At 48.2% G+C, this 25547-nt stretch overlaps 1 protein-coding gene across 1 annotated transcript in view; it reads right to left on the bottom strand.

Annotated features, from left to right (window-relative positions):
• Positions 1-450: 450 nt before the first annotated feature.
• The window catches only part of LOC129697635 (xanthine dehydrogenase/oxidase-like), a 79134-nt gene continuing 54037 nt past the window's right edge, over positions 451-25547 (bottom strand). The window contains 14 exon segments of the mRNA XM_055636348.1: positions 451-1749; positions 2836-3003; positions 3739-3927; positions 5589-5654; positions 8541-8655; positions 10446-10498; positions 14071-14145; positions 15184-15312; positions 17535-17630; positions 19305-19386; positions 19775-19920; positions 21146-21337; positions 23554-23640; positions 24098-24185. Coding sequence (XP_055492323.1) covers positions 1699-1749; positions 2836-3003; positions 3739-3927; positions 5589-5654; positions 8541-8655; positions 10446-10498; positions 14071-14145; positions 15184-15312; positions 17535-17630; positions 19305-19386; positions 19775-19920; positions 21146-21337; positions 23554-23640; positions 24098-24185 — 1537 coding nt within the window. The 3' untranslated portion in view covers positions 451-1698.

Here is a 25547-nt window from a genome sequence, read left to right as displayed (position 1 = left end):
ATATTCAAACTCAACCACGCTGATATGATTACAAAGTTAAAACTGAACATAGACAAGTGGAGGATTTTACCCGTGTCTATTGTGGGGCGTATTAACGCTTTCAAGATGGTATCTCTTCCTAGATTTTTATATTTATTCCAAAATATTCCAATTTTTCTTACTTCATCATTGTTTAAAAAACTGGACTCCGTTATCCTTCCATTTATATGGGGCTATAAAGCCCACTGTATATCAAAGGCGCAGCTTCAAAAGCCAAAAAATGAGGGAGGCAAGAGCCTTCCTATATTTAGGCACTACTATTGGGCAGCCAATGCTAGAGCTCTGATTTACTGTCAATGGGGATTCCCAGATGAACCTTTGAAGAATATTAATAATGCCCCCTTGTGGCTAAACATTGAAAGCACTGCAGTGAAAAATTCCTCCCTTTGTACTTTGCTTTTTTTCCAAAACAGAATCCCCACACAAGTTGATTGGTGAGAATTTTATGTTAAGAAATTCGATTCGAATTTTAAATCAGATAAGAAGTTTCAGTACATTGTCGAATGTCTCTATTTACACCCCCAAATGTCACAACCACTCCTTTTTGCCATCACAGCTGGATGGGGTGTTTGCTGTTTGCGACTCTCAGAGATCTATATATAGACAAAAAGTTTGCTTCGTTCAATCAGCTGAACTCAAAATTTAACCTTTTTCTCGCTATCTCCAAATTAGGCACTATGTTAAAGACCAAATTCCAAATTTTCAAACCATGCCTGACAGTTGCCCACTCTATGAGCTCCTGCAGCTTCCTCCAGACTCCAAACATCTAATATCTCACTTTGTGTGTCTATTCACCACCTCTGTATCCACTACCCATCTGAAAGAAGCCTGGTCTACTGAGCTGAATTTCGAGGTGTCTGACGACATTTGGAATGAAGGTTTGACCAGAATCCAAACTTGTTCGATCAATGTCAGGTATGAACTGATTCAAAGTTTAAAGTCATGCATAGACTCCATTACTCAAAGACCAAATTACATCGAATCTACCCAGCTATTTCTCCATTATGTGACAGATGCAAAGGTGCAGATGGTTCTTTAACACACATTTTCTGGCTCTGTCCTCATATACAGTACAAAGATACTGGTCTGAAATATTTAATTGGTTCTCTGGGGTCTATGGAAAAGATATTCCCCCTGATCCAGAGCTGGCACTTTTTGGATGCTCAGAGACTGCTTTGTACTTCACGTCTGAAGAACACCAAGCACTGATGCTTGGTATAGTGGCAGTCAAGAAAATTATCCTAACAGACTGGAAATTATCCACACCCCCCGCTTCGAAAAATGGCTCAATTAAATGATAATAGTCATACAGATGGAAAGGATACGCTTCCACAACTCCAAGGTACCCAACAACTTTAAGTGTTTGGGGATCATTTATCAACCATCTCAAAGACCAATAATTTCATAATTTCATATTATCTGTAGTGATGTAGTCCTGTGCTCTTTACTTATGCTCTTGCAATGCCTGACGCTGTAAGGCAGCATCTCCACAGCTGCGTCACCGTGCTGCTCTAGAACCTCTGCTAGAGAGCGGGTTGTGAATGAAGATTTTGGCAGACGTGGAAGAGTTTGGATAAATGACAAGCCTCTGCTGCTGAGGAGGGAGAGCAGCTACATCACCACCAGACGCTCCCTTATTCACTGATTATTCAGCTCGGGCTACACCTCAACGTTCCAAGGAGTAAAGGTTCCCGGTTCCGCTGGTGGGCACTGGGGAAGGAAGGACAACCAAGTCCATTGTTATTTTCACATGCACAATGAAAATCCACACTGCAGTTGAAGAGGGAAGTGCGGGTGAGTTCTAATTGTGGTGATTCCCAGGCATTATGCATTTGTTTTAAACATTCACACACACACTCAAAGACCCGAGGGGTTTACAAGGCAGCACGATGGCGCTGCGGTAGAGTTGCTACCTTACAGCGCCAGAGACCTGGGTTCAAGTTCGATGCTGACTATGGGTGCTGTCTGTACGGAGTTTGTACATCTCCCCGTGAACGAGTGGGCTTTCTCTGGGTGCTCTGCTTTCCTCTCACACTCCAAAAATGTACAAGTTCGTTGGTTAATTGGTTTGGTAACATTGTAAATTAGTGCTAGTGTGTAGGATAGTGTGTGTGCGGGGATTGCTGGTCAGTGCGGACTCATGGGCTGAAGGGCGTTGCCGTGCTGTATCTCTAAAGACTAAAGGATGCCTGAGAATCTACGCATCATCTCTGAGAAGGCACAGGCATTGACAGATGATGTTCTGGGAGTGCTTTACTGTCTGCAGAGGGTACTGGTTAGTGTAGATGCGTTTACACATCAAAATACATGTGAATCATTTCACAAAGGATACTTGAGGATGTATCAGTAGTTATGGGGAAGTTGCATTTCTGTGCCTCTATTTACAGAGAGATACAGCTGGAAACAGGCCCTTCGGCCCACCGAGTCCACGCTGACCAGTGATCACCCGTACACTAGTTCTAGGGACAATTTACAGAAGCCAATTAACCTACAAACCTGCACGCCTTTGGGATGTGGGAGGAAACCAGAGCGCCCAGAGAAAACCCACGCGGTCACAGGGAGAATGTACAAATTCTGTACAGACAGCACTCGTAGTCAGGATTGAACCTGGGTCTCTGGCGCTGTGAGGCACAACTCTACTGCTGCGCCACCCTGTGGATTGGAGGCATCACCACCTGTGGTGGCCTTGAGTGAGAAGGCCGAGTGCGTGGGCAATGTTGGCATTGGGACGGTGAGGAAGGTTCCAGCCCGCCCCCTCTGTCCGCTCGTCCCGGCCCTACGGTGGGAAGCCCTTACCATCTGGGTGAGGAAGTCGGTGCAGGCGAGTCGTATCCTGTCTGGCGTGGCCGGGCTGTCTAGACGGAACGGCTCCGTGACTCCGGCCCCTGTCCTGGTGGCGGCCACCGCATCCTTGATGGCAAAGAATATGGAAGCGGCCAGAAACAGAGGGGGCTCCCCGACGGCCTGTTGGAAACACAACAGATCCCAGTGGATCACTCACATCCCACCAATAAACACACCAGATCCCAGTGGATCACTCACTTCCCACCAATAAACACACCATATCCCAGTGGATCACTCACACCCCAATAAACACACCAGTGGATCACTCACCCACCCCTCCAACAAACACACCACTGCTCAGTGGATCATTCACATCCCACCAATAACCACACCAGATCTCAGTGGATTACTCACATCTGAATAAACACACCACTGGATCACTCACCCACCCCTCCAATAAACCAATGACACCCCTGGAGAGTGGATCCCTCTATTTTGTGGGTTTGGACTTCTCCGATGGGGCCATCATGTATTACCCATCCCTGGTTACACTAGGGTTGGGCAGCTTGCTGGCCCATGAAAGATCCATCCACCTACATGTACAAGACTCACACACACACAGCCCACAACGGCAGGAGCTGACACGAGGGGTGGATTGTTACAAAATCCCGTGACTTCAGGGCAGGTGGAAGGTGGGCTTTGCAAACAGAAAGATGCCAGATTCTTCCCGGCTATTAAAGCTGACTGCTGCCATGGTGGGACTTGTACTCAGCACTTTGGAATATGGGCCCTGCACCACTGGTTTCCTCGTTGTGATTCTAGTGACTTTCACCTGATGCTGAACAAACTCGTGCAGTTTGTACAGATGGTACCTGGCTCCCTCTGTCGGTTAAGCAGCAAATGTCCTGCAGTCACCTTGGATGAATAGATGGCTTTCTTGTTGGGAGCTTCCCGAAGCAGGGACACGTTGAGCCGGGCAGGAATGTCGCCAGCCGCCGGGATCTTGTAGGTGCCCGGACCCCGTGTGTACAGAACTCCATCCGGAGAATAGCGCAACTCCTCCAGAGTGAAGAGACCCAGACCCTGGGCAAAGGCTCCTTCCACCTGGCATGACACCCCGGGAGAGGGAGGGGGAGAGAGGGGGGAGTGATGGAAGGCGTGAGAGACCCATCCCTGGTTACAGAGGGGGCAGAGTGGTCCATGAAAGGGGAGAGAGAGGGGTGAGTGAGAGACGTCAGGAGCTGACACGAGTGGTGGATTGTTACATAAGGAGTGACTTCAGGGGGGAGTGGGGTGCAAAGGGAAAGATGAGAGGTTCTTCCTGGCTATTAAAGCTGAGAGTGATGGGGGGACTTGTACTCAGAGGGAGGAGGGCCCTGGAGGAATGAGAGAGGGGATTCTAGGGACTTTGACCTGATGCTGAACAGACTCGTGCATTTTGTGGGAGATGATACCTGGCTCCCTCTGTCGGTTAAGCAGGGATGTCCTGAGTCACCTTGGAGAAGAGAGGCTTTCTTGTTGGGAGCTTGACGTTGAGGGGGAGTGAAGTCGAGAGCCGCCGGGGGGAGGTGCTCGGAGAGGTGGGACAGAGAGAGGTGGAGAGGGAGGTGGTGACAGAGGGAGAGGGGGAGACAGAGAGGGGTGAGAGAGAGGGGGAGAGGGGGAGAGAGGGGGGGAGAGAGAGGGAGAGGAGGGGAGAGAGAGGGAGAGAGAGGGGGAGAGAGGGGGAGAGAGGGAGAGAGAGGGGGAGAGAGGAGAGGGGAGAGGGAGAGGGAGGGAGAGAGGGGAGAGGGAGGGAGAGGGAGGGAGAGAGAGAGAGAGGGAATGAGTGTGAGAGACAGTTTAGGAGAGTTTTGAAAAGTTTTCAGATACTTTGTAGAGGGAAGGAAGAGGTGGAGGTTGTCGGAGGGAGGGGGAGGAGAGGAGGGAAGAGGTGTAGAGGAGGGAGAGATAGAGGGAGAGAGGGGGATAGAGGGAGAGAGAGGGGGGAATGAGATGGAGGAGAAAAAGAGACAGAGAATGGTGTGAAAACATTAAAGAGATAGAGAGAAATATAGAGACAGACAGAAAGAACGAAAGAGAGGGAGAGAGGAGTGCGAGAGATACTCAGTGAGAATAGAGAGAGGGAGAAAGGAGAAACATAGTGGGAGACATTGAAAGAGAAAGACAAAGAATGAGGTTGAGAGAGAGAAAGAAGATAGTGAGTGCAGAAAACCTTCAGTAAACTGTCTGTGAACCTCTCACCTTTCCCCCTTTGTCTTTACAGGTAGTGGCATTCTACACACCGGGGGTCACAGTTTAAGAATAAGGGGTAAGCCATTTAGAACGGAGATGAGGAAATTTTTTTTCACACAGTTTTTCACACAGAGAGTCTGTAGAATCCTCTGCCACAGAAGGCAGTGGAGGCCGGTTCACTGGATGTTTTCAAGAGAGTTAGGGGCCTGTTAGAGATAATTCAAGAGTTCTCCCGAGTTTCCCCTGAAACAAAGATTTAGATTTAGCTCTTTGGGCTAAGGGAATCAAGGGTTGTGGGGGGGAATGCAGGAATGGGTACTGATTTCCCCCGGGTCTCAGTTTTCTTCCCAGTGCAGGTTTGTAGGTTAATTGGCTTCAGTAACATTGGTCTCGGAGGCCGAAGGGCCCGCTTCCGTGCTGTATCTCTAAACTAAACTCAAACTTAGTGTCAAAATGGCTATAAACCATTCCTGGACAGGTTGAGATTCAGGAATTACTGTCTCTCCCCACGTTTTCATCAGGAAGCTCACCTGCCCGATGTCCACCGCTGGGTTCAGGCTCAGACCCACGTCCATGACAATATCCGTGCGCAGGTTCTGAAATCAAGGACAGTCCGGAGTGAAGACAAGTTAATTGACTGTGCTTCATGCAGACTCACGTAGCTGATATGCAAAGGTATAGTGGTGCAGCGGTAGAGTTGCTGCCTTACAGCGCCAGACACCAAAGTTCCACCCTGACTACGGGTCCTCAGTTTAGTTTCAAAATACAGCGCGGAAACAGGCCCTTCGGCCCACCGAGTCTGCACCAACCAGTGATCCCGTACATTAACACTGTCCTACACACAAGGGACAAATTTCAATTTGTACCAGGCCAATTAACCTACAAACCTGCACGACTTTGGAGTATGGGAGGAAAGCGGACATGCCGGAGAAAACCCACGCGGTCACGGGGAGAAGGTACAAACTCCATACAGACAGTACCCGTAGTCAGGATCGAACCCAGGTCTCTGGCAAGAAACTCTACCATTGCTACTGTAAAGCAGGAACTCTACCCTGCACCACCGTGCAATCTGTCTGTATGGAGTTTGCACGGTCCACCTGTGACTGTGTGGGGTTTCGCTGGGTGCTCCGGTTTCCTCCCACACCCCAAAGATGTGCAGGCTTGTAGGTTAATTTCTCTTCTGTAAATTGTAAATTGTTCCTAGTGCGTAGGATAGCGCTAGAGTATGGGGTGATTGCTGGTTGGTACGGACCCGGTGGAGGGGCTTGTTTCCACGCTATATCTCTAAAGTTTAAAGTGTAAAGCTAACCGAGGAAATCCATTCTCCCACTCATTCTAAATTCCTGCAATCTATTGTCTGCACATTCCCAATTCCACCAGGTGGCGCCACTGTAGTGGCAGCCTCGCCAACAGTCTGTGTGTCCTTTCTATTGTTATTATATTATTTTAAGTATGTTCTAATAGTTTGTTTCTTGGTTAGTTTATGTGGGGGGTGGGGGAAGGGTGGTAATAGGGGGCAACTTTTTTTCAGTCACATACCTGAATGGAGATGCAATTTCATCCCCCCCTTGCAGCCTAACAACGTGGAGTGGTGCGGCCTTTCCTGGAGACCTTCAAGCCATGGGCATGGCGCGTACTTACCATCGCGGAGTCGGGGATCCATTGCCGAGGATCACCAGAAGAAGAGCTCCGAATGCGGGGCCTGTGGACTTTAACACTGTGAAGCCCGCGGTCTCCGGTAAGAAGTAGCCGACTCGGGAGCTGCATGCCGCGCGCGGAGTGTTCCAATCTGTCCCGATGCTGGAGTTTCAATCATCCCAACGAGAGGGCTTGGACATCGGACCATCAGCAGCGGCAAGTGAGGAGGGTTCAAGGCCCCAACCACGGGTGACCAAAGGAGGAAGATGACTGAACTTTATTGCCTTCCATCACAGTGAGGAATGTGGATTCCACTGTGGTGGATGTTTATGCTAAATTTATTTTATGTGTGTATTGTGTTCTTTTCACTTAGTAGGGTTGTATGGTAACTCAAATTTCACTGCACCTTAGTTGGTTAAGTGACAATAAACGTGAACTTGAACTCACTCCCAATTCTACACTCACTGGTATACTCTGGTCAATATACAGTGGCACAGTTAACCCAGCCACTCAGGGAAGCGTAGAGCTGTGCAGCAAAGATTGCTCCCAACATTTGAGGTCTGGGAGGAAACCTGAACACTCAGAGTTTGGAAGAGAGGGAAGACTTGACTGAAAGCTTCCAGATCCCTGAGGTTCACTTAACAATATGGATGTGTGTAGAAGATGGTTCTTCTTGTGCGTACTTTTAGGGGTCACTTTTTCAAAAGTAAGTGTTTGCCCATATAAGGGGGGGGGGGGGGGGGGGGGGGGGAGATTATATTTTCACTCTATTGGGTTGTGAGTGTTTAGAACCTTTTGGCAATCGTTATTGAAAGCAGAGCCTTTCAATGGCGTTAAGGCAGGTAGATAGGCATTTGGTAAGCGGAAGATTACTGTAGAAGGCTACATCAAGTCAGACACCATCTTAAGAATATTAGGTCTGAAGAAGGGTCCCGAGTCGAAAAGTCACCCATCCTTTTTCTCCAGAGATGCTGCCTGAATGACTCTCCGGGGCCACAATCTGACCTTCACCGCCTCTCCAGTGCCTCTGTTGGTCTTACTGCCTCCCTGGGGCTGCCGGCGACCTTCACCACCTCCCTGGAAATTGTCTGACTGGGACTACCGATGCTTCATCCTCCAGTCCTCCGCGGGCCTCCACCAGCAACTCCGCCGACCCTCACCACTCCACCGCCCACCACCTCCACCCTTGACTCCATCAAAGAACCTCAACAGTCTTTCCAGGTGAGGCAGAGGTTCACTTGTACCTCCTCCAACCTCATCTACTGTATTTACTGTTCCAGTTGTCAACTTCTCTACATCGGCGAGACCAAGCGCAGGCTCGGAGATCGTTTCACTGAACACCTCCGCTCAGTCCGTCTCAACCTACCTGATCTCCCTGTTGCTCAGCACTTTAACCCCCTCCCATTCCCAATCTGACCTTTCTGTCCTGGGCCTCCTCCATTGTCAGAGTGAGGCCCAGTGCAAATTGGAGGAGCAGCACCTCATATTTTGCTTGGGTAATTTACACCCCAGCGGTATGAATATTGACTTCTCTAACTTCAAGCTCTTGCTTTCCCTCTTTGTCCTTCCCAGTTCTCCCACCAGTCTTACTGTCTCCAACTACATTTTATCTCTGTACCGCCCACTCCCCTGACAACAGCCTGAAGAAGGGTCTTGAGCCGAAATATCACCCATTCCTTCTCTCTAAAGATGCTGCCTGTCCCGCTGATTTACCCCAGCATTTGGTGTCTTTCTTTGGTGTAAACCAGTATCCGCAGTTCCTTTCTACACGTGATTTTGTTACACATTGGGACAGGCTGGAGGGGCCGAGTGGCCACTCCTGCTCCTCTACCAGTCGTTCTTACCTTGTGGTCCCCGGTGAGACAGTCAACTTCTACCTCTGAGCTGGCCACGCCATAAGTGAAGTAATTGTAAGGTCTTCCCCTGTTCTCTTTCCAATTGTGGTTCAGATCAGGAGTCCTGGCCAGAGAAGATTGATCTGTGTCAGCACCATTTCCGATGAAGACCTTTTACTAACAGCACAGGCCCGGAGCAAACCTCACCACCAACTGAAGGCACCTGGTCGATATGTCCTCCTCAGTGTGAGATCCCTCCACAGTTTGGGTATCTAATAGTTAGGGGCTCACTCATAGTCATAGAGTGATACAGCGTGGAACCAGGCCACTTTGGCCTAACTTGCCCACACCAGCCAAATCTGAGGTAGGACATTATTGCCATAGAGGGAGTGCAGAGAAGGTTCACCAGACTGTTTCCTGGGATGTCAGGACTGTCTTATGAAGAAAGACTGGATAGACTTGGTTTATACTCTCTAGAATTTAGAAGATTGAGAGGGGATCTTATAGAAACTTACAAAATTCTTAAGGGGTTTGGACACCTAGATGCGGAACCTGCCTCCCGATGTTACTGGAAGTCCATTCCACACCGGGTACCACTCTTAAGGATAAGGGGAAATCCCCCCGAGATTACCCCTAAACTTTTTTTCACACAGAGAGTGGTGAATCTCTGGAACTCTCTGCCACAGAGGGTAGTTGAGGCCACATCTTGGCTATATTTAAGAGGGAGTTAGATGTGGCCCTGTGGCTAAGGGGATCAGGGGGTAAGGAAGGAAAGCAGGTAACGGATAACGGGGTGGATGATCAGCGCTGATCATATTGAATGGCGGGGCAGGGCTGGAGGGCCGAATGGCCTACTCCTGCACCTAATTTCTCTGTTTCTATGTTTCTATGTCCCAGCTACTCTAGTCCCACCTGCCCCCGTTTGGCCCATATCCCTCCAAAACTGCCCGATCCATGTATCTGTCTAAATGTTTCTTAAACGTTGGGATAGTCCCAGTCTCAACTACCTCCTCTGGCAGCTCGTTCCATACACCCACCACCCTATGTGCGAAAAAGTTACCCCTCAGATTCCTATTAAATCTTTCCTCCCTCACCTTAAGCCTATGTTGTCAGGTCTGAAGAAAGATCTTGACCCAAAACATCACTTATTCCTTTTCTCCAGAGATGCTGCCTGACCCACTGAGTTACTCCAGCATTTTGTGCCTATTTTGAGCCAAACAGTTAGTTCTGCAATATGCATTTGCTGTTTGCAGCAGAAATCTTTTAGAGATACCTTTATAACTTGTGATTAACTGACCAGATTACTGTGTGTTTACTGCTGAAGTAAACACATTTATAGCTTTTGTGACTGGTATCCCAGCAAGCAGTTTGCCAATTGCCATGATACTTTTCTACAATTGCCAAACCTCCACTGACTCTCCTGACTGCACTCCCCCCTCCCTAAACTGCAACTTCTACCACCAAGGGTAAGGGCAGTACATGCAGGTGAACACCACCACTCGCAGATTCCCCTCCAAGACACACACTATCCCCATTTCTAAATCGCGGCGCGGTGGCACAGCGGTAGAGCTGCTGCCTCACAGCACCAGAGACCCAGGTTCGATCCTGACTACGGGTGCTGTCTGTTGCGGAGTTTGCACATTCTCCCCGAGACCGCATTCGGTTTTCTCCGGGAGCTCCGACATCCAAAGGCGTGCAGGTTTGTAGATTAATTAGCTTCTGTAAATTGTCCCTAGTGTGTGTAGGATAGTGCTGGTGTACGGGGTGATCGCTGGTCGGCTGCAGTTTCCAGGCTGCATCACACGTCCTGGCACTAGATTTAATCCGGCAAATGTCTGATTGATGTCCTGCTCTGTTTATCCCCGAGCCCAACTCGCAGTCACCACCAGGTTGTGACCAGACATAAAGGTTTACCTGTAAAATCCTGTCGCTGACAGACCCACTCTTCCCATGTACGCTGAGGAGACCTGAGGGACAACAAGGAAGATTAACGATCCATCACACAAGCTTCATGTCCACCCCTCCCATCCCTCAGTCCACTATTACCCTCTCATACCCCCTCAGACCCGAAACATCACTTGTCCATTCCCTCCACAAATGTTGCCTCTGCTTAAAGTTCATGTTTACTTTACTTTTGTTTCGAGATGCAGTGCGGCAACAGGCTCTTCGGTCCATCGACTCCGCACCGACAAGTGATCCGGCACACTAACACTATCCTACACACTCAAGGGAGAGGCAGTCATGGATCTGAGTACAAGTGGACGGGTGAGATTGAGATGAGGAGAGAATTATTTGGAGAATTACTTGGAGGATTGAGGGAGCTGGGGAGACACAGTCCTTGAGAAATAAGTGAACAGATTAAAGGATGTGTAGAAAAGAACTGCATGTGCTGGTTTAAATCGAAGACAGACACAAAATGTTGGAGTGACTCAGCGGGACAGGCAGCATCTCTGGAGCGAAAGCATGGGTGACGTTTCCGGTCGAGACCCACCTTCAGATTTAAGGATGCAATGGGAATGAAGTGATACAGGGACTAAGCATAAAAGGCAAGACACATCTGCTAACAAAGTCTATTGTGGCATCAGAGGGAGATGGTGATGAAAGTCTGGCTTTCATCAGTTTGGGTATTAAGTACAAAAGTAGGTCCATGATGTTACAGCTTTTGTTTCACCCTGCTGTAGGACAGGTGGCATTAAACTGGAAAGAGTGCGGAGAATATTTACGAGGATGTTGCCAGGAATCGAGGGCCTGAACAATTGGGCAGGCTCGGATTTTGGATAGGTTTGGCCGAGGTATTGATCTTAAAAAGACGTATAAAATCCTGAAATAGATAGCGTGAATGATATTTTTTATCCCAGGATGTGGAAATCAAAGAGAGCATGGGTTTAAGGTGCGAGGGGAAAGACTTAGTAGGATCCTGAGGGGCAACCTTTACACACAGTATGGAACGAGCTGGCAGAAGAGGTAGTTGGGCTGAAGGGCCCATTGTCATGCTGTATGATTCTATAACTTTAATATATTAGATCTCTGGTAGGTTGGAGAGAATCGAGACTAATATCTCTTTTTAAAAGTAAGGGATTGGCCATTTAACACAGAGATGAGTTGGTTATTCTTACTTTTGGGGGTCATTGGTTTAGGAACTCTTCCTAGGCTGGTGGAAGCAAAGTCTTTGAATGCTCTTGTTAGATATATCATCAATAAGCGAGCAATTAAAGATTAGTGTGGGTGGATAACTCATAAGTTTAGACTTTAGAGATCCAGTGCGTAAACTGACCCTTCAGCCCACTGAGTCCACGCCGACCAGCGATTCCTGCACAGTAACATTGCCCCACCAAACCAGGGACTATTTACACTTTTTACCAAAGGCATTTAACTTACAAACCTGTACATCTTTGGAGTGGGGGAGGAAACCGGAGCACCCGGAGAAAACCCACGTGGTCACGGGGAGAACGTACAAACTCCGTATAGACAACACCCATAGACAGGATCGAACGCGGGTCTCTGGCGCTGTAAGGCAGCAACACTCCCGCTGTGCCACCTTGCCGCACAGAGTTGCAGTGACAATCAGGGACACAGGGCTTACTCCAGATCCTAATTCACGCATGCAAATGCATCCAATTGGAAGAAATCAGGGTAACAAGGAGAATCTCTCACATACTTCCAGACAGGCAATGGAGACTGATTCAGGAGAACACTGTGTTCAACCTACTGCATGGAAGGTCACTTTCAGCCATTATCAAGCAAGTGAACCATTCTTTCACCAACTACAGAGAAGTCCTCATAGGTCGTAAAGTCATAATTGATAGGAGCAGAATTAGGCCATGCGGCCCATCGTCTACTTCACCATTCAATCATGGCTGATCTATCTCTCCCTCCTAACCCCATTCTCCTGCCTTCTCTCCATAACCCCTGACATCCGCACTAATCAAAAATCTATTTAACTCTACCTTAAAAATATCCCTTGACTTGGCCTCCACTGTCTTCAGTGGCAAGGAATACCACAGATTCACCGCCTTCTGAGTAAAGAAATTCCTCCTCATTTCCTTCCTAAAGGAACGTCCTTTAATACTGAGGCCATGACCTCTAGTCCTAGACTTTCCCATCAGTGGAAACTTCTTCTCCACATCCACTCTATCCAAGCCTTTCACTATTCAGTAAGTTTCAATGAGATCCCCCCCCCTCATCCTTCTAAACTCCAGCGAGTACAGGCCCAGTGCCGTCAAACGCTAGTTATATACTAACCTACTCATTCCTGGGATCATTCTTGTAAAGCTCCTCTGGACCAGTACATCCTTCCTCAGATATGGGGCCCAAAAGGAGGTCCTGACCTCCTACCTACCTCATTGGAGACTGTCGGATTTTAATCGGACTTTACTGGACTTTATCTTGTACACCCATGTCTGTATCTGTACACAGTGGACAGCTTGATATTAATCATGAATAGTCTTTTCACTGACTGGATAGCACGCAAACAAAAGCTTTTCACCTTACCTTGGTACGTGACATTAATAATAAGCTAAACACTTGCCTTCGACACAAACCGTTCACTAAATTTATATTCACCAGATGCTGCCTGGCCTGCCATGTTCTCCAACATTTTCTGTTTTTATTTTAGATTTCCACCATCTGCAGGTTTTTATGAAGTTCTCTGATATTGGAGCTCCTGATATTCTCCCATTGCCGAAACAATACTTACCCGGAATGAATGGAATAATCAATCCAAACACAAGGAACTGCAGATGCTGGTTTACGAAAAAAGGACAGAGTGCTGGAGTAACTCAACGCGCCAGGCAGCATCTCTGGAGAACATGGGTAGGTGAAGTTTTGGGTTGGGACCCTACTACATGCAATTGAGTATAAAAGTTGGGAGGTCATGTTGCAGTAAAAAAATACGTTGGTAAGGCCGCATTTAGAGTATTGTGTTCAGTTTTGTCACCTTGATATAGGACAGATGTGCTCAAGCTGGAAAGAGTACAGGGAAGATTTATGAGGATGTTGCCAGGATTCGAAGGTCTGAGCTAGAGGGAGAGGTTGAGCAGGCTTGGATGCTCTTCCTTGGAGCACAGGAGAATGGGGGATAATCTTATAGAGGTGTACAAAATCATGAGAGGAATAGATTAGGTAGATGCATAATGTCTCTTGCCCAGAGGAGGGGAATGGAGAACAGGTGGTCATAGGTTTAAGGTGAGGGGGGGGAAAAGATTTAATAGGAACCTGAGGGGTAACGTTTTCACACAAAGGATGGTGGGTGTAGGGAACGAGCTGCCAGAGGAGGTAGTTGAGGCTGGGACTATTGCAAAGTTTAAGAAACAGTTAGATAGGTACATTGATCGGACATGTTTAGAAGGCTATGGGGCTAATGCAGGCAGGTGGAACTAGTGAAGATGTATCATGTTGGTCGGTGTGGGCAAGTTGGTGGTTTACAAAAGAAGGACACAGAGTGCTGGAGTAACTCAGCGGGGCAGGCAGCATCTCTGGAGAGAAGGAATGGGTGACGTTTCGGGTCGAGACCCTTCTTGACCGACTTTGTCGCACGTACCCACTGCTCCCAGCTTCCTGTTGGATTGGCTGATTTAAATGGCTCCAATCTTTCCAGAAGAGTCTGACACGCAATCTGTAGAGAAAGAGAGGGAGGGGTTGCCGGTAATTGATGTGAAGAGTGGTTTAAAATATACAGCCAGCGTATGTTTGGTACCCGGACGGGACGTCGAAGGACGAGAAGCCGCGGCAAAGAAATGGAAGCCAAGATACTGAAAGGAAAAGACGCCGAAAAGCCAACGGGCATGACGAAAAAAGGTTACGAAGCCGAACGGACATCATTCCGAACGGACAAGACGCAGAACGGACATGACGTCTCCGGGGACGGGATTTGTCCGAGACCTTGTCAGCGATTGGTCCAGACCCCCCCAGTCCATCACATCACTGGCTAGGAGGGGTAAACGGGAGGGTGGGGAGGAGCTTGAGCTTGCATTTGTAAAATGGTGGAAGTGACTCCAAGCTGCTGCGATTGCCGCAGAAGATTTTCAACATCATGTTCGTTCCCCGTCAGATTTTAAGCCAAAAAACAATCTGGCGCCGAACACACGTGAAGCCGGAATGATAAATAGGTATGAAACACTGAAACACTTTTAAAAATCTATATTTGCTGCAAGAATACACAAAAAAATATATTACTTAACTATTTTAAAATGTAACAAGGTACACCAATTTATCTATTTATGAACATGACATTGAAAATCCTGGCAATCGCAGCAGCTTGGAGTCACTTCCACCATTTTACAAATGCAAGCTCAAGCTCCCCACCCTCCTGTCTCCCCCCAGCCAGTGATGTGATGGACTCGGGGGTCTGGACCAATCGCTGACAAGGTTTCGGGCAAATCCCGTCCCTGGAGATGTCACGTCCGTTCGGCAACTTTTCAACGTCATGTCCGTTCTGCGTCTTGTCCGTTTCTGCGTCTTGTCCGTTCTGCGTCATGTCCGTTCAGCGTGGTGCCCATTCGGCTTCATATCCTTTCGGCGTGGTGTCCGTTTGGTATCTTGGCTTTTCGGCGTGATGTTCGTTCGGCATTTTGGCTTCCCCTTCTTGGCTACGGATTCTCATCCTTCGACGTCCTGTCCGCGGACGGTGTGTTTACTGGGTTTGGTCTCTTACCTTAATTGCCATTCCGTTCATATCGGAGCTGACAGAGGCTGCAGTTGGGCTTGTGTTCGGAACCGTATTGGTGCTTGTCTCACAGATGTATATCCGGGAAACTGGAATTCCCAGCACTTTACTAGCAACCTAGATAAACCACAGCGTTCATTCACACAGCTCATTAATGCAAGCTCAGCACAAATGGGAGGCTGATGGTTTGTGCGGACCCGCTGGGCCGAAGGGCCCGTTTCCGTGTCGTATTTTTGTTTAGCTTAGTTTAGTTTAGAGATACAGTGCGGAAACAGGCCCTTCGGCCTTTCGGCCCACCGAGTTCGTGCCGACCAGCGACCCCCGCACATTAACACTACCCTACTCACAATGGGGACAATTCATATTTCTACCAAACCAATTAACCTACAAACCTGTACATCGTTGGAGTGTGGGAGGAAACCGAAGCTATCGGAGAAAACCCAGGCGGGTCATGGGGAGAACGTACAAACTCCGTACAGACAGCACCCATAGTCGTGATCGAACCCGGGTCTCTGGCGCCGTAAGCTCTGTAAGGCAGCAACTCTAACGCAGCGCTACCGTGTCGCCCCATGTCTCTCCGTGTCTCTGTGGACGGCTTCTTAGTCAGCGTGGGTTCAATTCCCGCTCCAGATAACTGAGGACAAAGCCCAGTAAGACATTCCTGTGCCATGAGGCAGTAGTTTATCAGACGCGGACCTGGAATGGGCGGGTTCACTCCTGGGGAAGGTGAATTATGGAGGATGACTTTATAAATCTAGTCATGCATGAATCCTTGATGGGCAAACCATTGGCCCATTAATCTGCCACATCTTAACAGGGAGGTTTGAAACAAGGCATTGCAGGCACTACCACAATATCCCTCCTCCCAACCCTGGATCCAAAGATCTGAAGGTCTGAAGAAGGGTCTCGATCCAAAACGTCACCCATTCCTTCTCTCCAGAGATGCTGTTAAGCATGTCACCAACCTGAAACTGAGTATAGATCTATTCTGCTGAAATGTCACCAACCTGAAACTTATGGGTCTGTCCCACTTACGTGACATTTTTGGCGACTGCCGGCACCCGTCGTAGGTCGTTGCAGGACGCGTAAATTTTCAACGTTGAAAAATCAGCGGCGACCAGAAAGACGCTACGACTCTTTGGGCGACTGAAGAAACTAGTCACGACCGTACAGGCGACACCCTAGTGACACGTCCCGTGAGTAGTCGCCAAAAGAGTCATACCTTGTTCTGGTCGCTGCTGGATATTCAACATGGTGAACATTTTCGGCGACCAATAACAACCTATGACGGGTGCCGGCAGTTGCCAAAAAAGGTGCGTAAGTGGGACAGGCCCATTAAACTCCCTTTTTCTCTGCTCAGCGGCTGCCTGATGGCATTTTCAGTTTTATTTCAGATTTCTCGCAACTGCAGGTTTCTGCCAGTCGGGCAACCCCCTGGGCTAATAGCCGATTGGGAAAGGGGGAGATGCAGCGAGACCTGGGTGTTATGGTACACCAGTCATTGAAGGTAGGCATGCAGGTGCAGCAGGCAGTAAAGAAAGCGAATGGTATGTTAGCTTTCATTGCAAAAGGATTTGAGTATAGGAGCAGAGAGGTTCTACTGCAGTTGTACAGGATCTTGGTGAGACCACACCTGGAGTATTGCGTACAGTTTAGGTCTCCAAATCTGAGGAAGGACATTATTGCCATAGAGGGAGTGCAGAGACGGACGGTTCACCAGACTGATTCCTGGGATTTCAGGACTGTCTTATGAAGAAAGACTGGATAGACTTGGTTTATACTCTCTAGAATTTAGAAGATTGAGAGGGGATCTTATAGAAACTTACAAAATTCTTAAGGGGTTGGACAGGCTAGATGCAGGAAGATTGTTCCCGATGTTAGGGAAGTCCAGGACAAGGGGTCACAGCTTAAGGATAAAGGGGAAATCTTTTAAAACCGAGATGAGAAGAACTTTTTTCACACAGAGAGTGGTGAATCTCTGGAACTCTCTGCCACAGAAGGTAGTTGAGGCCAGTTCATTGGCTATATTTAAGAGGGAGTTAGATGTGGCCCTTGTGGCTAAGGGGATCAGGGGGTATGGAGAGAAGGCAGGTACGGGATACTGAGTTGGATGATCAGCCATGATCATACTGAATGGCGGTGCCGGCTCGAAGGGCCCAATGGCCTACTCCTGCACCTAATTTCTATGTTTCTATGTTTCTAATAGCAGGTTCTATCCTTCTCATCTGTAGATGTCCACACATTTACAACTTTAAGAAACATAAAGTCACAAACTGCCCGGTTCTTCTGCAGAAATGGACCTCAGTCCTGTTTCCTGGGAGCAAGGACGTTGCGGGTACCTGCACCATCTTGGTGTGGAGCCCTTGTCCCATTTCCGTGCCTCCGTGGGTCAGGAGCACCGAGCCGTCAGTGTAAATGTGAACCAAAGCTGCCGCCTGAAACAGAACACAGGGGAAGGGTTTAACTTGAAGCCTCCACCCCACTCCCGCTCACACCCCTCAGCCCTTCCCCTCCTGCGCCACCCCAATGAAACCAGGGCCACCTCAGGGAAAACCACATCTCATCGCCCAGGCTGGCAACACCCCAACTCAACATCTAACTCAACCGTGTAACTCAACAGTTGGCTTTCACTTCCTGCGAAAAGTTCCTGTTTTGGAAGGAACTGAAGATTCTGGTTTAACCCAAGGACAGACACGACCTTTTGGAGTAACTCAGCGGGACAGGCAGCTTCACTGGAGAGAATGAATGGGTGACGTTTCGTGTCGAGACCCTTCTTCAGACTGAGAGCCAGGGAAGGGGAAGACACAGAGATAAGTGTAAGGTTGACTTCTCTAACTTCAAGTACTCCTTGCTTTCCCTCTCTCTCCATCCTTCCCCCTTTCCATGTTCTCCTACTGGTCTGACGGTCTCTGACTACATTTTATCTCTGTTTGCTTTGTTGTTACCTTCTCCCAGCTAACAATAGTCTATTCAACATTTTCCTTGATCTCCATCCCTTGTCTCGTTTTCACACTTTACACTTCCTTATCTCTGTATCTCCCTCTCCCCTGACTCTCAGTCTGAAGGAAGGTCTTGGCCCGAAAAGTCACCCATTCCTTCTCTCTAGAGATGTTGACTGTCCCGCTGAGTTACTCCAGAATGTTGTGTCTGTCACAAGTTTTGATTTAATCTTTTCCATATTCACTCCTCCCTCAGATTCATTTATCTGTCTATTAACCATCAGCACTTATCTCCATTGGCAACATCACCCACTCCTTCCTTCCTGATCTCCACCTCAACATGGAGCCTTTCCTTTCCTTTTGCTCTCTCTGCCCCTCCACTTTCCTCTGCAACTTGTTTCATGTTTAACATTTTTACGGGGTGGCACGGTGGTGCAGCGGTAGAGTTGCTGCCTTACAGCACCAGAGACCTGGGTTTGATCCTAACCACGGGTGCTCTCTGTATGGAGTTTGCATGTTCTCCCTTTGACCATGTGGGTTTACTACGGGTACTCCGTTTTCCTCCCACATTCCAAAGATGTACAGGTTTTTAGGTTAATTGGCTTTGGTAAAATTTGTAAATATATTCACATATTTGGTTTTAAAAATGAATGATGAGAGGGATAGACAGAGTTGATGTGGACAAGCTTTTCCCTTTCAGAATAGGGAAGATTCAAACAAAAGGACATGACTTCAGAATTAAGGGACAGACGTTTAGGGGTAATATGAGGGGGAACTTCTTTACTCAGAGAGTGGTAGCGGTGTGGAATGAGCTTCCAGTGGAAGCGGTGGAGGCAGGTTCATTGGTATCATTTAAAAATAAATTGGATAGGCATATGGATGAGAAGGGAATGGAGGGTTATGGTATGAGTGCAGGCAGGTGGGACTAAGGGGAAAAAAAAGTTGTTCGGCACGGACTTGTAGGGCCGAGATGGCCTGTTTCCGTGCTGTAATTGTTATATGGTTATATGGTTATGGTTAAACTGTCCCTGGTGTAGAGTAACGGGGGTCGCTGGTCAGCGTGGACGCAGTGTGCCACAGGGCCTGTTTCCGTACTGCGTCTCTAAACTCTAAAAACTCTAAACCCTCCCACACCTCTCATTATTCCCTCCACCCTCACTCCTTCTGTACCTGATTGAAGAAGGTTTGGGAGAAGCTAATTCCAAACATGGTGGGGATTAACGCCAGCCCTCTCTTCTTCCAGCGATGCTGCCTGACGGAAAGATGGGAGACCGTTAGTTCCTGTGGGCCAGAGTGGTAACCGTGGAAACCGCTGGAGGTCGCGACCCAGTGACCCCCCCCCCCCCCCCACATAAGCACAGAGTCTGGAACAAGAGGACCTTTCAACCTTTTCTAATTTGTTCCATTTACTCATTCGATCGACTCCAATGTTCCACTCTCCAATATCACTCTGATATCCTTCCCCACCAAGCTGCTTGTAGTTTGGTTGTTGAAGAAAGTTGTTGAAATGCAGGCAAGGGGGACAGGTGTAGATGGGGCATGTTGGGCGGCATGGACAAGTTGGGCCAAAGGGCCCGTTTCCACATTGAATTACTCTAATACTGCTATTCGGCCGCCATGCACCAAAGCATCCACCAGACCTGTTAAATTCATCCACTGCTTTCCTCCTGCTGTGGTAGGACGAGCTCTCCACACATTCATCCCAACATTTCCCAATGTTCACGTCTTCCATCTTTTGGCTGAAGTGGGTGATGTCTCCCTCTTTGTACAGGTTCAACCTCCGCACCTCAGGAATGGAAAGGGGTTCATTATTGTCACGTGTATTACATGCTATACCAATCCGATCAGACATGCCATACGTAAATGCAATCAAGTCGAACTCAAACACAATAGGTAGAGCAAAGGGAAGGATACAGTCCACACTATATATTTCTCAGCTTATCGTAGTGCAACAGCTCCAGAGACAAACTCCAATGTCCGCAATGGGGTGGAGGTGAATCGGACAATACCCGACCTTATGGAAGGACAGTTTAGAAGTTGAGTTTAATTCAGATAGATATGAGATGTTGCATTTTGGTAGGACAAAACTGGGCTGGACATACACAATAAACGGCTGGGACCTGAGGTGTGTTGTGAACGGTGAAATCGGTGGGTGCATGTACACCATTGTAACATGGTGGTGAAGACTTGCCTTCATCAGTTATGGTAAGGGGTAGAGGAAAGTTGTTGTGAATGTCATGTTGCAGCTGTACAAGACATTGAAAAGGCTATATTTAGAGAACTTTGTACCGCTCTAGTTGTCATGATATAGGAGGAGTGTCATTAAACTGGAAAAGGGTGCATAAAGACCATTGTAAGAAAGGTAGACACAAAATGCTGGAGCAACTCAGCGGGACAGGCAGCATCTCTGGAGAGAATTGTAAGTGTTGGTTGTTAAGCAAGGAGGAGACAGGATTTAAAACCCCATTTCAAGTGAAACGATGACTATAAATGACGGGGTGGCAGGAATTAAAATAATGCCTGCGTTTCAATGCTGATCTTGAACAATAGAGCATAGGAAAATACAGCATTGGAACAGGTCCTCCGGCCCACAATGTCCCAGCCGAACATGACACCATGTTAAACTAATCCCCTCTGCCTGCACGTGATCCATATCCCTCCATTCCCTGCATATCCACATGCCTATCCAAAAGCCTCATAATCACCACTATCGTATCTGCCTCCACCACCACCCCTGGCAGAGCATTCCATGCATCCACCACCCATGGGTGTAATAAACCTGCCCTGCACATCTCCTTTAAACTTTGCCCCTCTCACCTTTATGCCCTCTTTGTGATTTCCACTACAGGTAAAAGGTTCTGACTGTCTACCTTGTCTGTGGCTCAAGGGACTGCAGCCCAACCTTTCCTCCCAGGCCCTGAGATATTATGAGCCCTTATCCCAGCAATGGAGTCTTTGCCCCCCCCCCCTCCACCCCCCCCACCCCCCCCGACCCCTCGCTCTCTCCATACCTGATCTGCAGGCAGTCCGCTCTTCCGGATAACAGCGTCCATCCAGGTCTCAGCGATCAGCATTCCCTGAGGGCCCCCGAATCCCCGGAAGGCCGTGTTGGAAGGCAGGTTGGTCTTGCAGACGTGGCCAACTCCCCGGATGTTGGGGATATTGTAAGCGTTGCTCATGTGGAACAGTGCCACCGTCAAGATCTGACGAGAGTGAGTGTGAGTGTGAGAGTGAGAGAGAGGAAGGGGGAAAAGAGAGAGGGAGAGAGACAGGAGGGGGATGGAGGGAGGGAGGGAGGGAGAGAGAAATTAGAGAGGGAGAAAGAAAGAGAGGGAGAGGAAGAGAGGGAGGGAGAGGGAGAGATAAAGTCACAAACGACACCAAACCCGTTGCTTTCAAATCATCCCACAATCTCATCATTTATTCCTCTAAAGCCATTGACTTAAGAGCATGTCTCACTTACACAATTTTTTCGGTTACTTGCCGGCACCCGTCATAGTCGCAGCAGGTTGCCCGAAAATATTCAGCATTCAGTGGCGATCAGGAAAAGGTACGACTCTTTGGGCGACATGTTTGGGGGTGAGCAGTCGCACAAAGAGTCGTACCTTTTCCTGCTCGCCGCTGGATTCTCAACATGCCGAAAAAGTTCGGCAACCTGCTGCGACTATGGCGGGTCCCGGCAAGTCGCCGAAATAATCGTGTAGGTGGGACAGGCCCTTTATGGTCACACATCACCAAAGCAGGCCCTTCAGCCCACCATGGCCACGCTGATGGTTACACAATCTAAATCAATTTCATTTGGTCTTGAGCCCTTTAGCCTTGGTGAGATAATGCTCATCTAAATGCTCCTTCCTTGCTGTGGCTGAGAGTACATCTTCCCACTCAGGCAGCCCATTGCAGATACAAGTTCATTTTGGGTGATTTTCTTTTCACTCCACTGGTTTTAGATATCTTGTTCTGTGTGGGGGAAAGATGTTCACTATCCACTCTATATAATGCACCTCATAACTCCAACACATCTCCCCTCAGCCTCCTCCATCAAACTACAACCATCTCCACCCATTCAATCTCTCCTCATAACTGGAACATTTCATCCCAGGTAATATCCCAGTGAATTTCCTCCACACCATTGGAATTGTCCTCCCTCAAGTCTGGTGATGTTGTGACTAGAATACTAAACTCCAAGCGCCATCTAAATAAAGTCAGCTGACGTTATACGCAGGAAGGAGCTGCAGATGCTGGTTTACACCAAAGATAGACACAAAATGCTGGAGTAACTCAGCGGGACAGGCAGCATCTCTGGAGAGAAGGAATGGGTAACGTTTCAGGTCGAGACTGAAGCAGTCTGAAGTAGAGAATCGACCTGAAACGTCACTCATTCCTTCTCTCTAGAGATGCTGCCTGTCCCGCTGAGTTACTCCAGCATTTTGTGTCTATTCTAGATAAAGTTATACCGATACTTACAGCACATGCTATCATATTATATGCCCGGGATAATAAAACCTAGCATCCCATATGCCTCTTCACCTACACCCCTCCAGACCTTTCCCCTCAATTGTTACTTACCTTATCACAACCCTCTTCTTCTCTGCAGTATCACCCCTCGTAACAGTTCACCTCACCTACACACCCCATCATCGCAGTATGAGTTTCTCAACTCATCCCTTTTAGACCTACATTTCAAACCTTTCTCGCTCACCATTTCCAAAAAGTTTAGTTTAGTTCAGCAGAAACAGGCCATTCGGCCCACCGAATCCATGATGACCAGCAATCCCCGTACACCAGCACTGTCCTACCAACTAGGGACAATTTACCAAAGCCAACTAACCTGCAAACCTGCACGTCTTTGGAGCGTGGAAGGAAACTGGAGCACCCGGAGAAAACCCACGCTGTCATTGGGTGTACAAACTCTGTACAGACAGCACCCATAGTCAACATTGAGCTTGGGTCTCTGGTGCTGTGAGGCAACAACTATACCGTTGCACCACCGTGTCATCATGTCTATTGACATTTGGTTGACCTTAAACATGAACTCTTTTTCCCTCTCCACAGACACTGCTTGACCTGCTGAGCATTTCCTCCATTGTCTGCTTTTATCTCAGACCTGCAACATCTGCAGTACTTTAGTGTTTGGTGACCATGACAGATCGTTTTATTACTCTGTGCGCTCTCTCTCTCTCTCTCTCTCTCTCTCTCCAAGTTAAAACCTGCCTGTTCACTAGCTTTCCCTAGATCTGATGAAAGGTCGTCATGTTGAACCATTAGCCCAGTTTCTTTCACCAAAGACGCTGCCTGACTTCCTGGGTACTTCCTCCATTCTTTTGCTTTTGTTTGTTGTTCTCTGTGGAAAGGGCTCTAGTCACGATTATAAAACAGGGCACTTCTCCGTTGTAAGGTGGTGAATCCTGGTCTCACGTACGGAAGATGACAGATCCAGGCTATTTCCTGCATTGCAGTAAAGTGTCAGGTCCACAGCCACGATTTTCCCACTCTTCAGGAACCCGACCTGTGTGTGTGAACGCAGGGAAAGAGTCAATGAACAATTCCATCTACACTTCACGCTGCCTTGGGAGAGCAGCCAACATCATCAAAGACTTGTCCCACCCCGATCATTCCTTCTTCTCCCCGCTCCCGTCCGGCAGAAGGTACAGAAGCTTGAAAGCACGCACCACCAGACTCAGGAGCAGCCTCTTCCCCTCTGTTAACAGGCTTCTGAACGGTCCTTCCATAAGCTAGGGTACTGTCCGATTCACCTCTACCCCATTGCGGACATTGGACTTTGTCTGTGGAACTGGTGCGCTACAATGCTGAGAACTATATTCTGCACTTTGTATCTTCCCCTTTGCTCTACCTGTTGTACTTGAGTTTGATTTGATTGTATTTATGCCTATCAGTATATCTGACAATAATAAACTTAAAGCTAAATGTAATTCCCTTCGTGGCCATTGCTGCTGAGACCGTACCTTGTAACGTCCCAGGAAAGGATTCCTTCCCCCGGTCACCAACATGTCCACATCACGACTGAGTGCACATCGCACGGGACACTTGGTCCTGTCGGAGAGGGAAGGGTGAGGAGATGGGACAGAGCAGGAAGAGAGAGAGAAGCATTGAGGTTCACCTTCATTTGTCATCAGACCAACATTAAGCCACTTGCATCATTGACTCTGCTCCATCATTCAATAATGGCTGATCTAGCTTTCCTTCTCGGCCCCTTTCTCCTGCCTTCTCCCCGTATCCCGTGACACCCTTACTGATCATCAACTTGTCAATCTCCACTTTAAAAATACGCAATGACGGGCTCCACAGCCCAATGTGGCAATGAATTGCACAGATTCACCGCCCTCTGGCTAAAGCAACTCTTCCTCATTTCCTTTCTAAAGGTGTGTCCTTTTATTCTGAGGCTGTGCCCTCTGGTCCTTGACTCTCCCACTGGTGGAAACATCCTCTCCACATTCACTCTGTCCATGAAACCTTCGCCATCCTCACTGTGATGCTCACACCTCCTGGAACCAGTTCATGAGGAGCTGAAGATAGACACAAAATGCTGGAGTAACGGGCCATGCAGCATCACTGGAGAGGTGGAATAGGCGACGTTTCTGGTCGAGACCCTTCTGCAGACTAAGCGTCAGGGGAGAGGAAGATATAGAGATAAGGAAATGCAAACGAGAAGCTGAGCAGGTTTGGGATGAGCACACTTGGTGGTCACCCAATTCTTTCAGTTCCCTCTTCCCACTGTGCCTAGACTGTGGAGAGACAGTCCATTCGGCCCAATGGCCCCTGCTGGAATTTATCCCCTACATCAGCCACGTCCCACCAAACTTGTCATGAAGAAGGATCCCAACACAAAACATCACCTATCCATGTTCTCCAGAGCTGCCTCCTGAACTGCTGAGTTACTCCAGCATTGTGTCTTTCTTTGATGTGTCCCTTTGTTCCTTTAACCTCCACACAAATGTTCAAAACTCCCCCATGCACAGTCCTTATTGGTTTATTTATTTCATGTGTGATGTGTAGCACTTGGGGAGGTGAAACATGAGGGGAAGGAATACAGTTAAGGGGAAGACTCTTAACAGTATTGATGTAAAAATGGGATCTTGCAGTCCAAGTCCATAACTCCCTGAAAGTGGCAACACAATTATATTGAGTGGTAAAGAGCGTGTGTGGTGTGCTTGTAGGTCAAGGCAATGAGTACAAGGGTCAGGAAGTCATGAGTAGGAAAAAACTGCAGGTGCTGGTTTAAACCGAAGATAGACACAAACATTTAGAAGAAGGGTCTCAACCCGAAACGTCACCTATTCGTTTTCTCCAGAGATGCTGCCTTACCCGCTGAGTGACTCCAGCATTTTGTGTCTATCTTCAGGAAGTCATGATACAGCTTTATAGGACTTTGGTTAGGCTGTGTTTGGGGTTATG

Source organism: Leucoraja erinacea, chromosome 5 (assembly GCF_028641065.1).
Source record: "Leucoraja erinacea ecotype New England chromosome 5, Leri_hhj_1, whole genome shotgun sequence".
Lineage (NCBI taxonomy): Eukaryota > Metazoa > Chordata > Chondrichthyes > Rajiformes > Rajidae > Leucoraja > Leucoraja erinaceus.
Note: the sequence above shows the minus strand (reverse complement) of the source record. Positions and strands in the feature narration are given on the sequence as shown.